The sequence below is a fragment of the Daldinia caldariorum genome (genome assembly GCF_022478825.1).
Source record: "Daldinia caldariorum strain CBS 122874 unplaced genomic scaffold F4812scaffold_14, whole genome shotgun sequence".
Lineage (NCBI taxonomy): Eukaryota > Fungi > Ascomycota > Sordariomycetes > Xylariales > Hypoxylaceae > Daldinia > Daldinia caldariorum.
Window position 1 is genome coordinate 376,670 of NW_025953050.1, and position 13,342 is coordinate 390,011.

General features: G+C 50.3%; 5 protein-coding genes and 1 non-coding gene across 6 annotated transcripts; 4 read left to right on the forward strand and 2 right to left on the reverse strand.

Moving 5' to 3' along the window:
- On the forward strand, positions 1 to 399 carry F4812DRAFT_461365 (uncharacterized protein; the record flags this gene model as incomplete). The annotated part of the gene is made up of 1 exon (XM_047937852.1): positions 1 to 399. The coding sequence occupies one exon, from the start codon at positions 1 to 3 to the stop codon at positions 397 to 399; it is 399 nt and encodes a 132-aa protein (XP_047787984.1).
- A 489-nt stretch (positions 400 to 888) lies between these two features.
- F4812DRAFT_t117 lies at positions 889 to 997 on the forward strand. The gene has a single exon. It is a non-coding gene; the product is annotated as a tRNA-Met (tRNA).
- Positions 998 to 1,932: 935 nt separating this feature from the next.
- F4812DRAFT_105919 (uncharacterized protein) lies at positions 1,933 to 3,354 on the reverse strand. The gene has a single exon (XM_047929309.1). The coding sequence runs from the start codon at positions 3,233 to 3,235 to the stop codon at positions 2,366 to 2,368; it is 870 nt and encodes a 289-aa protein (XP_047787985.1). The 5' UTR covers positions 3,236 to 3,354; the 3' UTR covers positions 1,933 to 2,365.
- A 779-nt stretch (positions 3,355 to 4,133) lies between these two features.
- F4812DRAFT_105911 (uncharacterized protein) lies at positions 4,134 to 4,908 on the reverse strand. Its single transcript, XM_047929308.1, has 2 exons — positions 4,243 to 4,908; positions 4,134 to 4,159 (listed from the first exon to the last, which is right to left on the reverse strand). Exon 1 carries the CDS (start codon positions 4,765 to 4,767, stop codon positions 4,330 to 4,332), a length of 438 nt encoding a protein of 145 aa, XP_047787986.1. The 5' UTR covers positions 4,768 to 4,908; the 3' UTR covers positions 4,134 to 4,159; positions 4,243 to 4,329.
- Positions 4,909 to 5,693: 785 nt separating this feature from the next.
- Positions 5,694 to 11,137, forward strand: F4812DRAFT_437035 (tricalbin). The gene is made up of 4 exons (XM_047934895.1): positions 5,694 to 6,501; positions 6,563 to 6,872; positions 6,937 to 9,602; positions 9,653 to 11,137. Exons 1-4 carry the CDS (start codon positions 6,310 to 6,312, stop codon positions 10,994 to 10,996), a joined length of 4,512 nt encoding a protein of 1,503 aa, XP_047787987.1. The 5' UTR covers positions 5,694 to 6,309; the 3' UTR covers positions 10,997 to 11,137.
- Positions 11,138 to 11,946: 809 nt separating this feature from the next.
- On the forward strand, positions 11,947 to 13,167 carry F4812DRAFT_461368 (uncharacterized protein; the record flags this gene model as incomplete). The annotated part of the gene is made up of 1 exon (XM_047937853.1): positions 11,947 to 13,167. One exon carries the CDS (start codon positions 11,947 to 11,949, stop codon positions 13,165 to 13,167), a length of 1,221 nt encoding a protein of 406 aa, XP_047787988.1.
- Between the last annotated feature and the right edge of the window lie 175 nt (positions 13,168 to 13,342).

The window sequence follows — 13,342 nt, forward strand, 5'->3', positions numbered from 1 at the left end:
ATGAAGTCCTTCACCCTCGCCACCGTCGTCGCCGCCCTCGCCTCTTCGGCCTCGGCCGTCCCCAAGCAGCCCAGCCCAGCGCAGGTCAACCTGATCGCGATCAACCACTCGGTCAGCGGCGCGCACACGGACCAGCTAATTGCCATCGACATCGCCACCCTGACGCACAAGGACAACGTGCCGATCACCGGCTTCGCCGTCGACAGCATCTCGGTGACGGTGCCGGCGGCCCCGGGCCAGGCCGCCATCACCAAGGACGACATCGTCTGCCAGCGGTTCCAGGACCGGTGGGGCACCCAGCGCGGCAGCGCCGCCTTCACCAGTGCGAAGAACGCCTCCGTCAGCACCAACTCGGTCGATTTCGGCTACGTCCTCTGCTACGTCACGCCCACCGCTTAATTTGGGCCGAAGCCAAAAAGGGGGAGGGGGAGGGGAGACGAGCGGGCATGGACATGAGCATGAGCATCTCTCGGGGTTTATGGTTGGTAGACGGAAGGGCAATACACTAGATTGACGGGTTATTTATTGTATTGATGGGTCGTTGGCATCTGAATCTTCATCTGCATTTGGTTTTAGCGAAGCACATTCCTTACATTTTGCATTTACATCATACCTACTTTAGGCGCCTACATACCTAGGTAGACAACAGCTGATTATATAGTCAGTCCTCTATAATCACGCCATTCAGCTTTCCTGCGACGTGGTCCTCTCAAAGCTACCTATACACCAACACTATCACGCCGATTATAGAAATTACATCGTGTAGCATGCCCATCTTCAACACTACGAAGCGAAGCTCTTGTTACGATTCAGTAAACTCCGGCACTAACCTAGTCCGCTTACGGCACGCTGAAACATAGGCGGTAATAAGTTGCCAAAAATCATTCAGTCTTGGTGGCGCAGTTGGCTAGCGCGTTGGTCTCATATTATTCCGTAATATGATCCAACCATAGGTTGGGATATCCAGAGGTCGTGAGTTCGAGCCTCACCCAGGACAACTTTTCTTTTTTCTTTTTCTTTCTTTCAATTTCGTCTTAATCTTGTTACTCTTAGTCGCCTTTTAGTTTCTTTTTAATTTTTTCTCTTATTCACAAAGCTTCAACCTGTTTAATCTCAACTGTAGGTAATGCCAATTCTAGCTACAATATGATATTCATCTAAATCAACATCACTTGCGATATCGTAAGGCGTAGGCTACGTAATGGCACCACTTTTGAGCGGCACAAAAGCGTTCCAATTGGGCGGTGATTGCTCAACGATATAGCGTTTGTTGACATTGTAATTGCAATGAGTCGCTCCATGTCGTAGAGCCTCCAAAAGTCCGCAGAAGACTGTGTACTTACACCCTCTTAGTTGCACTCTACGTATAGTTCCCCCTATTCCAAAGACAAGAAGAGTGCCCAGCGACAACACACTAACAACAACCTCACACATCCTTGCTCACTCTTTTCGTCGTGGTGCTAGATGCATTTTCGTAGAGCAAAAAGAATATGTTCATACAAATAGTATATATACACCGCCGCGTCCGCTCTTACGGTCGTGGCGAGCGTCTTCGTCAAACACCGGCAGCTGAGAACAGAGCATACGGAGACGAAGACGGGTATTCCGGAGTTGACGAAGCGGAAGACTTGAGTGCTGAGGTGTAACAGGTAGGTAGCTTATCGGGGCATAAGCCATCTATAATGTGAATTATTAAGCTATGTATTCGTTAGTTGGCTCACTTCCGTCGTCTACAACAAAGTGCCAATCCTGACATATCGGCTCTTGTACATTCCTCTCCAGCATAGTTGTTGGCCTGGTTGAAGCGGTGATGAGCTGTTTTTCGTGTACTCTTAACACTACAAGTAGTCCTAGATGGATACCGCTGACTAGGCACCCATAGCTCATGTCGTATTAATCCATCTATCTTAGTTGTAGGCTTATGTACTCGCCTAGTCTTTAGGGTTCCGATTATAAGCGTTCTACGCCAATGGCCTAAATAACCATCGCCATAACTCGACGGCTTCAAAAACGTCCCGCAAACATAAGACTTTATTCGCTAGGCTAACCCTATTTCCCTCGCTTAACCGAAATGAAGCAAAATGCGAAAAATCGCTCCCAGATTCGTCGGCTTCCTGCTGCTTCGACAGAACTTAAATCTGTCATCAGAACCGTTTCGAGTTAGGAATAATTCTCGCCGTGGTATAATTCACAAACACTTCCAACACTCTTGAACATTTCCGGGCGCTGCATCTCGTCGATGCTACCGACGTCGAAACGAGGGTCAAGCACATGTGACCTCCAAGCAATATCGCCTTCGGTAACAACGTCAGTGATAATAAACTCAAGGCTCGATCAGATCAGATCAGAATTCTATCTATTTGTTTCACTTACCTGGAGAACCCTTAGTTCCCATGTCCTGCCATGTTTGTACAATAATATACTCGGCGTGAAACTTGATAAAGATGTCGGTAGGGCAGTGCCTACAACCACCTGCGTGTGTTGCAAAGACAGCCCCGTTAAAAATAAGCTGTTCTAAATTTAAGTAAAATGATCGGTAAGTCGACGCGACTGTCAAGTTGGCTGAAACTATGTTGTGTGGGCATAGAATGATCTCTCCCACCGTTGGCAACGATATATCGATGGATTTTTTCCGATACTCCCAAGCAGACATTAGCAGGTACCTGAAATTTCCATCGCGATCCTTGATGATTTTAGGAGTAGCGACGTACGAAACATCCAGTACGTTCTCTCGATCGACTGGGAAAGGATGGGTACGAAAGTGGTCGTCCCGATGCACCGCTAGGAGTGCGCTATAATAATATTGGTATCTGAGGCCCGGGTTTTGTAGGCGTATGTACTTGAGCGCGAGCTGGACGTGGCGGTGCTCGATTTGGACGGCACGGTGGTCGTGTCGGGATCGCCGGCCGTACACCTCATTGCACCACCGATCCCATGGTATGGGACACGACATTTTCCATGGGGTTTTGGGCGTATCGTCGAAAGAAACAGGGTGCAGCTTGAAACAGGCTTCGCACACCCACCAGTCTAGAAGGTCGCGAGCGATCCTCGTGAGAAATCTAAGGTATTGCCCGGAAGAAAGCCTGTGTACCTCTAATGTACCCAAGATGGCTCGTAGCGAGCGACATATCGTCGCAAGTACAGCTCTATCGACCCGCGGAAGGTAATTCGATATTTGGAAGATTAATTCAAAGGGCAAATTAAGAAAATAACTACTGGTACGTAGTTGCGGCATCTTCCTGCTTCTCTGGCCAGTGGCCACCTTGTCCAAATATATATTGTTAAGCGAATGTTGCACGAAGTATATGAATCCAAGAAAGCTCAGGTCGCGATAAAGGAAGGGTGTTTCTGCGAGTATAAGAGATTGAGATAGTACCTAACCAGAGATAATATTAGGGGTCAGGATATAATCCGTGTTAACATAAGAGTTAAGTTGAAAGTCCTGCTAGGTACTGCGACATAAGACACCCTTATGTTATACTTCGTTAGCTACCTCTTACGTTCATCGCACCTTCTACACATCTACTCCTCATTGATGTTCGTAGGTAATGGGCTCATGGCATCTGCTCGACATACTTCATCGTGCGGTTTGGCCGTTGCGCTTCACCTGCCATATGAGTCAAATTACCTATGAGGCTTATTCGCCCTCGGCCAGATTTTTGCAATTCACCTTAACGGGGTGGTGAATTGAAAGGTACCTGGTATGTACAAAATAAATTACCCGTCATGTTGCCATGTTGGAATAGCGTCATCGGTCTATAGTTACGAGTGGGTAACAGGGTGTGGCCACGATATTAATAAATTACCAGGTTAATGGTTTTCGTGGGCTGTGAATGCATCTTCTAGAATTAGAGCCCTTACGCAAGTGATATTGACGCCAATGGGATCGCCGTTCCTTGGTATTAAGATGTACTAGTTGAACCATGGCGTGCGGGACGCTGAGGCAGCCCGTGAACCGCCCCGCTAATTTGCTGTGATAATACCTTAGGTGGTAGGTATTTACATGCAAGTTCCAATGCATGTAGTACCTAGGTAGGTAGGTAGATTGAATCTGATGTGACCTTGGCCTTGGTTGACTTTGGATTCCTGACAGGTTTTCGGCGTCCTGCTTATTTTTAGTGCAGCGTGCCGCTTCGTATTCAAAAAGAACTCGGCAAAACTTGATAGAAATCAACTCTTTCGTCAACAATCAAGAACACCATTCAAGTTGATTGAATTAACTTGATTCACGCGTAAGCTTACCTAGTGGGGTTGTCTGTCTTGCAATAACGTAGGTAATGTTGTGACAATACCCGCTCTCATTCGGGTAACATTGCCATATTGTATGCTTCAAATACTGCTATGTTCCACGTGTAAGACTTGGCCGCTTAGGGGTGACCGGTTATTCGGCGCCATAAGAAACAATGAACCGACAGGGGTTTGCCGTGGCGAAGGTCTGTAATACCGCAGAACATCGCGCGTAGTGTATATGTCTAGGTATTTACCTAGGTAGGTACCTAGGGTATGCAATGCAAGCAAAAGTATATGTATAAACGATTCTCTTCGGCACCGAAGACAAACCTTAGGGCTACAGTTGGAAATTCGAGCGGTGACCAGTTCCGCTAACCGAAATGTTGTTTGAGCGGCCCGTGGCGCGGGTACCGACACGCCTATATGCAAAGAAAAGAAAAAGAAGAAAAAAAAGGAAAGAAAGCGTTTGCATCTCGGGCTGCAGTTATTCAACCATTTGACGTAGGTTGATATCGACGTTGGCATTGGTATTGGCATTGGTTGATGGTGGCGGTGGTGCCGCTTATCCCGATCGGTTGGAGCCGTTCCAAGTATTGGGGAGAAGTTCCCGGAGCAGCGTTACTATTTATTATTGCGTTGCTATCCGTACGGTAGCTGCAACGTCGTGTTTGTTTGGGGGATAGTCAAACCGGAAGGGATCAGCTGGAACTTTCAAGTCCCCGGGATAGATCGTTGTGACGATCATCCAACTATCCAACTTCGGAGCTGTAGAATGGGCTGAATGATAGTGTATGTATGAGACTAGCCAACAATTGCATAGTTAGTAGATTCTGCTTCGGTCTAAGTACGGTTCCTGGAGTAAGCTGGCAGGCTGGCAGGCTGGTGAGATGCAGGTTGATACGAGGTCGATATATATGATGTTGATAATCCTGTTGACAATCTTGTCGATAATCCTTGTGAGTACCAAGGTATGGTTGCATACATACATGATGGCTGGACAAGGTCGAAGTTTAAAGAGAGTCAAGTCAACCTAATACTGGAAAAGCTGCATTCACATATTAAAAGCGTATGTAGCTAACCTGCCCTGTCTAGAATTATAGGGATGTATCTCAAGTGTTGTTGAATGGAAAATTACATGTATATTCTGCATTTGTGCAATACAGACAGAGAGGGAACAGGTCGAAATTGTTAATCACCCCCCCATTGGCTTGCTTCAGGCTGGTTCAGGTGGTCCAGGTAGTCTCGCGACACCCCTGTGGGCGCTAGGCGATAAGATCCCTGACGAAATTACGTCGTTTGGGAGCTATTTGGGAGCCACATGGGACCCGATGGGGCCACGAATCTGGGAACATCTAGGAGGTAGCTTGCTGAAGGAGCCAAGCCTGTATCTTCCAATCAGTGCAATTAGTTCCAATCTCGGTACCCATTTAAACTTTTGAGAAACGAGGCGCTGCGTGTCTTTTCTTTAATTGCTACCTACCCTCATATATGTACGAAGTACCTACCTACCACCTAACCTAAGGTAAGCTTATTTCGTGACTATCGCCAACTTCGCCAACTAAACTTCGACTACTTCTTGTTCCGATTACTTTTTCCTCATTTTCCCATTTTCCTCTTTTCTTCTATTTTGTTATCATTTTTTCTCTCTCTCTCCCCCCACCTCCTTTTTTAGGAAGTTAGCAGACAGCGGACTCGTAAACTATTCCTAGCTTACCCGCTTCGCCCTTGCATCTCCTTTACTTACATGCATCACTAATAGCTACCTCTTTAGACTCTAAAGTTTAGAGTCAACTAGTAGCTGTCCTTTAGCTACATTATCGTTACCCACCTCCTGCCAGACGAATTATACACTAATATCAGATCTGCTTATTTCTGTCTCGCCGAACTCTACGTTCATTTACCTCTGCCCGGCCTCCCCTTGTTACCACCTCTGCCGCCCTCTGTAACTTTGACTCTCTGCGATTCCCCTCTATCTCGACCCCCCCTTATGCTCTGTTACACACCCATCGGCTATTTATACTTCCCCCGCGTCTGAGTCGTCCCTCGAACGAGCTGCCATAGCGGCATCCCACCCTCAATATGGCTACCGAACGGGAAGCCAACGAGCTCAAGCAACAAGGGGCTCTTGAAGCTTCACGCGATCCTGAATCCGGTGTCACATCCGATGCCGCTCAGAAAAAGCTAGTCGAGGAGAGCAGAAATGCTGGCGTAGCTGCTTTCACGTTTGATCCAGATGCGAGTCCCGAGGAGAAGAGGGCACAAGCTAGGGCTGTATGTTCTCTACCTTTACGTCTCTTTCCGTTGAATGCATCAGCTAATGAGGCTAATCTAGGCTATACCAAACGATCCCCGCCGCACGCGAAAGCCTAAGGGTGTAGCTATCGCTACCGATGTCGACGACGGTACAAAAGCTAATTACGATCTTCCGAGCCCTTCGAAGGATGGAGCCGTGCAAGTTCTCAAGGACAAGGACGGCAAACCGATCCTGGACGGAAATACCGCCGAAGAGGAGGAAGACCTGGCTGCCAAAGTTGGTTGGACTCAAAGGTTCGGTTGGCCCGTCGAAAGCGTTATGGAAGGTGAAAGTCTATTGGATCACTCTACTTGGTTGGAAGAAAGACTTCCCGATGAGTATTTTGGAGGTTGGTCTATCCGATGACGATGTTCCCTTAGGGTGCGGACTGCTAACGTTGGTCGGATTTACAGAATGGTATCATAATGCCGGAGTAATCATCTTCGCCTGTCTTGCTTCGTGGCTGGTTGCCGTGCTTGGGGGTGGATTAGCCTGGGTTATTATCGTCATGTCGTGTTGCGGAACGTACTATCGAACGTCCATTAGAAGAGTACGAAGGAATTTTCGCGACGACGTTATCAGGGAAATGGCGCTGAAGAAGTTAGAAACCGACCACGAATCTGTCGAGTGGATTAACTCGTTTCTGGCAAAATTCTGGCCCATCTATCAACCTGTTCTGGCTCAGACGGTCATTAGCTCCGTCGATCAGGTGCTAAGCTCCGCGACTCCATCGTTTCTTGATAGTCTACGCCTAAAAACGTTTACATTGGGATCCAAGCCACCCAGGATGGAGCATGTGAAGACTTATCCCAAGGCAGAGGACGATGTCATCCTTATGGACTGGAAATTCAGCTTCACGCCGAACGACGACGAGGATATGACTGCTCGGCAGATTCGCAACAAAATTAACCCCAAGGTAGTCCTTGAGATTCGCATCGGCAAGGCTATGATCAGCAAAGGTCTCGACGTCATCGTAGAGAATATGTCTTTCTCTGGTATTATGCGTCTTAAGATCAAGCTCCAGTTTCCTTTCCCTCACATCGAGAAGATTGAGATGTGTTTCCTTGAACGTCCAGAGATCGGTTACGCTTGCAAGCCCCTCGGTGGTGAAACCTTTGGCTTCGATATCAACTTCATTCCGTTCCTGGAAACTTTCATCCAAGAACAGATTCACGGAAACCTGGCCCCGATGATGTACGCCCCGAACGTCTTCCCTATTGAGGTCGCTAAAATGCTGGCGGGTTCCCCCGTCGACCAGGCTATTGGTGTGGTTGCGGTCACGCTCCACGGGGCCCAAGGCCTCAAGAACCCAGATAACTTTGCTGGAAATCCTGACCCTTACGCCGTGTTCACCTTGAACAAGAGGGCGCCCCTCGCCCAGACCAAGGTTATCAAGGACACTCCGAACCCCAGGTGGAACGAAACGCATTATGTTATCGTTACATCCTTTAACGATTCGCTCGATCTCATCATCTACGACTATAACGATTTCCGCAAAGACAAGGAGCTCGGCGTCGCTTCTTTCCCGCTCGAACGGGTGGAGGAAATTGGTGTGTACGAAAACGAGCGTCTAGAAGTCAACGCTCACGGAAAGGCTAGAGGTGTGGTCATGGCCGATTTCCGCTTCTTCCCCGTTCTCGAGCCTATGGAGCACGACGGCGTGGAGGAGCCCCCACCGGAGACTAACACGGGTATTCTACGATACACTATCGAACAGGCCAAGGATCTTGACGGCACCAAGAGCTTAGTGGGCTTGCTCAATCCATATGCTGTTCTACTTCTCAACGGTAAAGAAGTTCATCAGACCAGAACGCTCAAGCGTACCAACAATCCTATCTGGGACAATGGATCCAAAGAAATTCTTATCACCGACCGGAAGAATGCTAAATTGGGTCTTGCAATCAAGGATGATCGTGACATTGCAGGCGATCAGTTAATCGGCACGTACCAAATCAAGCTCGACGATATGTTGGAGATGATGGAGAAGGGACACGACTGGTACAATTTATCGGGAGTCAAGAGCGGACGAGCGAAGCTGACCGCGCAGTGGAAGCCTGTGGCTCTATCCGGCGTTCTGGCAGGTACTGGAGGTTACCAAACACCCATCGGTGTAATGCGTCTCCATTTCATGAGCGCCCGCGACCTACGGAATTTCGAAACTATGGGTAAATCGGATCCCTATGTCCGCGTGCTGCTCTCCGGTATCGAGAAAGGTCGAACGGTCACCCACCGCAATACGCTGAAGCCCGAGTGGGATGAAGTCATCTACGTGCCAATGCATTCGGCCAGGGATCGTCTTACTCTCGAAGTCATGGACGCCGAGAAGATGGGCAAGGACCGCAGCTTAGGTTTAGTCGAAGTCTTTGCGGGCGACTATATTTCGGAGGATAATAACGGCGAGTATCTTGTTCACGATGCGAAGAAGGTGCAGGAAACCGGACTCCGCCTCCACGGAAAGGGCATCGCAAAGGGAATACTCACATATACCGTTTCTTTCTACCCGTGCATAAATGTCGCAGACCCCGAGGAAGAAGAGGAGAAAGAAAAGCAAAAAGGAAGTGAAGCAGCAAATTCGGAAGTGCCAAAGCCATCCCTCGATGTCCCCCGATCCTCGGAAGCTGGAAAGATTTCCGCCCTCGAGAGGAAAGAAAGCGTCCCAACTACGCCAACCACGCCCAGTGTACCCAAATCGCCGGTTTCTCCTAGATCAACAACGTCGGAGCGCAAGTCACGCGAAGCGCGGGAGCGTCCCAAGGTTCACCTCACCCCGCAGGAACTGCTCAAATACGAATCCGGGTTCCTTATCTTCAAGCTGCTCGAGGGAGAAATGCCAAAGAGTGGAACGCATCTCGAAATTTACGTCGACGACATGCTATACCCCAGCTACATCTCGGGTACGGCTAAGAATAAAGTTTTCAAATTCGACGAGATTGGCGATTGCTTTATTCGCGAACTGGAGTTCTCACGACTGACCCTCAAGGTGAGAGAAAAGCGCGAGAAGCCTGGTGAAGAACGTGATGAGGATCACACAGTAGCGCGCTTGACGGGAAATACTCTGGATACACTTAAGCAATGCCTAGTAAGTTGCTACCATCTGCGGAAATTTCAATGTGTCGCTAACAGCTTCAGAATAATCCTACAGTGTTGAAGCTTAAGGACGAAGAAAATAGAGCGGCCACGATCAAGGTCAGCCTGAAATACATCCCCGTCAAGATGCGCCTAGACCCCAGCGAAAGTATCAACAATATGGGTAATCTCCGCGTCGACGTATTAGATGCGTCAGATCTACCCGCAGCCGACTCGAACGGGAAGAGTGATCCTTACTGCAAATTTGAGCTTAACGGACAGGATGTGTTTAAGACCAAGACGCAGAAGAAGACTCTCAACCCCGTGTGGAACGAGTTTTTCGAGGTTGCCATACCTTCGAGAACCGCCGCTAAGTTCAATGTCAAAGTCTACGATTACGATTTCGCAGACAAGCCCGATTTCTTGGGCGGGGCCGACATCAATCTTGAGCAGCTGGATCCGTTTAGGGCACAGGAGCTCAAGCTGTTACTAGACGGGAAATCCGGTTCCATCAGACTGCGACTGCTTTTCAGGCCCGACTACGTCACACGCGCTCGGCTGGGTACTAGCACGTTTGCGGGCACGTTCGGCGGTGGACCCGGCAGGATCGTGACCGGTGTTGTTGGTGCTCCGGTTAAAGGTGGCGTCGCTGTAGCCGGCGTTGTTGGCCACGGCGTTGGTAAAGGCGCCAGTTTTATCAAGCGCGGCTTCCGGGGAAAGAAGGACGACGAAGGTAACGGCTTGACATTGACATCAAGCAACAACTCCGAGATCCCCACAATCGTGACAAATGAGCCTGAACCGCCTACAGCCGCTATGGGCCTTCAACGGTCCACGGGCCTAAGTGCTACCAACGGCGACGCTGCTCGTCCCATAACGCCCAATGAGAACTCGAAGACGCATGGGCGCAATTCTAGCATGGGCGGTGTCTCCATCTATAGTCTAGCTCCAGGCGCTGCTGGCGCCGGAATAGCTACTTTTACTGTAGTCTCCGCGTCGGGGTACCCAGAGTCGGCAGACATTTACGTCCAGATCAAGCAACTAGCGCCGAAGGAGAGGACCATCGGTAAGACGAAACATCACGAGTCTCACGGGACGGTTCGTTTCGACGAAACATTCAAGCACGCATGTACCGCTGATACTCAGTTCCGTATCGAGGTCAAAAACCACCACACCTTTGGAAGCGATGATGATTTAGGCGAAGGGTTATATTTTGTGGATGAGACCGGCAGCGGCGAAAAAGAAATCAGAGTTGGTACCGGAACGGTTGTCTTGAAGAGCTCATTTGTGGAACCGAGCATAGAAAATGGCAGCCCGGGCTCCAGAAGCGGGAATAGTGGTTTACGAAGGAGTTTCTTGAGCAAGAGAGAGGTCAGACCAAAAAGTCGAGACGGACAGCCTATCTAAATACCAAATATGTGTTCATTAGTCAGGCGTTCGGGAGACTAAAGGTATATCGCGCGAATTGGGTAAGGGGCAATTCCAGCAGCGGAGTTTTTGTAACCAAAAAAAATAGAGATTAGTTGTTAATGAAGATGTTATCTTGAACTGGTATAGATGCAAAGCGTGGGAGCCAACATAATCGTCTAATCCATGGTTACGTTATGTTGGCCTTTACTAGTACTAAAATATTGTTAAGTTAAGGTCAGGGGTGAAGCCATTTCATGAAGCGTGATCATCCAAAATATAGTGAGATTTCAAAAAGGCTACCTTACCTATATAGGAGGTAGTCAGCATATGCGTACATACTTTTCGCTACCATATATCCTACAATGACTGAAAGGGACTCCGATTCTATCGTCTAATTGGTGAACTCCATTATAGGAGCGTTTATAAGACGTCCAACTAGAATTATGCATCCTCGGAGCCATCCACCCCAATCGCAAGCAGCAGAAGGCTACGGCGGCGGCGGCGCAGGCTTGTATAATAGTCTTGCCCATCAGTCCAAGCACACGAGAAGTTGCGGCTTCACCTTCACCTCCCCGGAAACAAGTTCTTTGTGACCTATACGCATCTGCAAATATGATACGTAACACCTGAGCTGTGCCAGAACTTACCCTGCGCTCAAAGCAACTGTGTACAGTTCGACTTACGCGATGATCCGGTAATAGAGCATGGAATTACGATTGTTGTACCACACCGCAGCTGTTCGGCACGGCGGCCGGGCTATTAATGCATGGTGATGCCCGTCATCAGCCTCAATACGTCAATGGCTGTGAACAATCTTATTCAGGAACTCCCACCTAACCTTAGATTCAGTCAGTAAGTGCCTTACTACTCAGACCAAACCAACCAACCAAGCTTAGGTAGTTTTTAGTTTTAGTATCCATTACCGATTGCATTCGCCAACAACAACAATGGCTAATCAGACGCGAGGCGGACTCCCCTTCGCTCCCTTCCGGGACGAGAATGGTAGGAACTCCTACCACCACCCGTTCCCCCGCTACGCCCCCTTCGACCCGTACTTCCGCATCACGCCGCACCGCCGCGCGTACACGCCCCGGGAGCTGCTCAACGGGACCATCAAGGCCTTCTACAACCGTCAGGACGGCGGGCTGAACCCGCTGCAGGTCCGCGCGCGCGAGAGCCTCTGCGTCCGATACGTGCTGCGGAGCACGGCGTACGCGAAGGGCGAGCACGTAGCGGCTGGCCCCGGAGGCGACGAGGCGAGGGAGCTCGTGGACGACGACGTCCGGTTCTTCGCGAAGCAGCTCGACGACTTCTTCTTCTTCGGCCTGCTCGAGCGCTACATCATGATCGAGACCGGGCTCGACGTCGTGGGGCCCGACCCGGCCGGCCTCGAGGACAGGATCGAGGCCGAGACGACCATCGTCAGGGAGGCCAGCGGCAACGAGTATGTGCGCATCAACATCAATACGGGCCGCCGGGACATCGCGAGCGCGGGCGCGAACGCGCCGACCTACGAGCTTAACGACATCATCGGCAGGCTCATGCACGAGATGATCCACGCGTACTTCCTCATCTACGCGTGCGACTGCCCCAAGTGCGAGCGGGGCCTGCTCAACACGACGGGCCTGCCGAACGACGGCCACGGGCCGGTCTTCCTGATGCTGCACCGGCTGATCGTGAGCGAGATCCGGCGCTGGGGCGACGCGGAGCACAACGACCTGGCGGCGCTGCTGGAGCACGACTGCCCGGACCTGTCCATCAGCCTGCACAGCCGGTGGCGGGCGAACGCGGCCATCAACAACCTGACGGTGCTGCAGCGGCGGAACTACACGCGGCTGCTCCCGTACAGCTTCAGCGAGCGGCACCTGGTGCGCATCACCAACACCGACCGCGTCGCCGTGCGCCCGAACATCAAGGAGAACCAGATACGGGCCGAGAACGCGCTGCACGACAGGCGCAGCCGCGCCGAGGCGTACAGGGTCGACCTGCTCGACAACTGGCTCGCGTACGAGGTCGACGAGTTCGACGAGGACGAGGCGGATTACGACCACGCTTTCGACTTTGAAGGGGAAGAGGACATCATCCGCGTGGACACTGATGCGGTCGAGGGGGGCGTGGGGGATCCCAGCGTGGACCCGAGCCGTCAAGGCAGTGGCAACAGAACCTAAAAGCATAATAAGCTATTGCAGAACTGACTGTGGCAAAACGAGGCGGATTAACTTCTTAGAACGTCAAAACGCCCGAGGGGAAAAACTATCCTGACCAAAATATTGGGCTTTTAACTCCTCAAGGTCAAAGCCTCCCCTCTTTCGATAAGTAAGTCCGCAACAGATATCCTCTGCT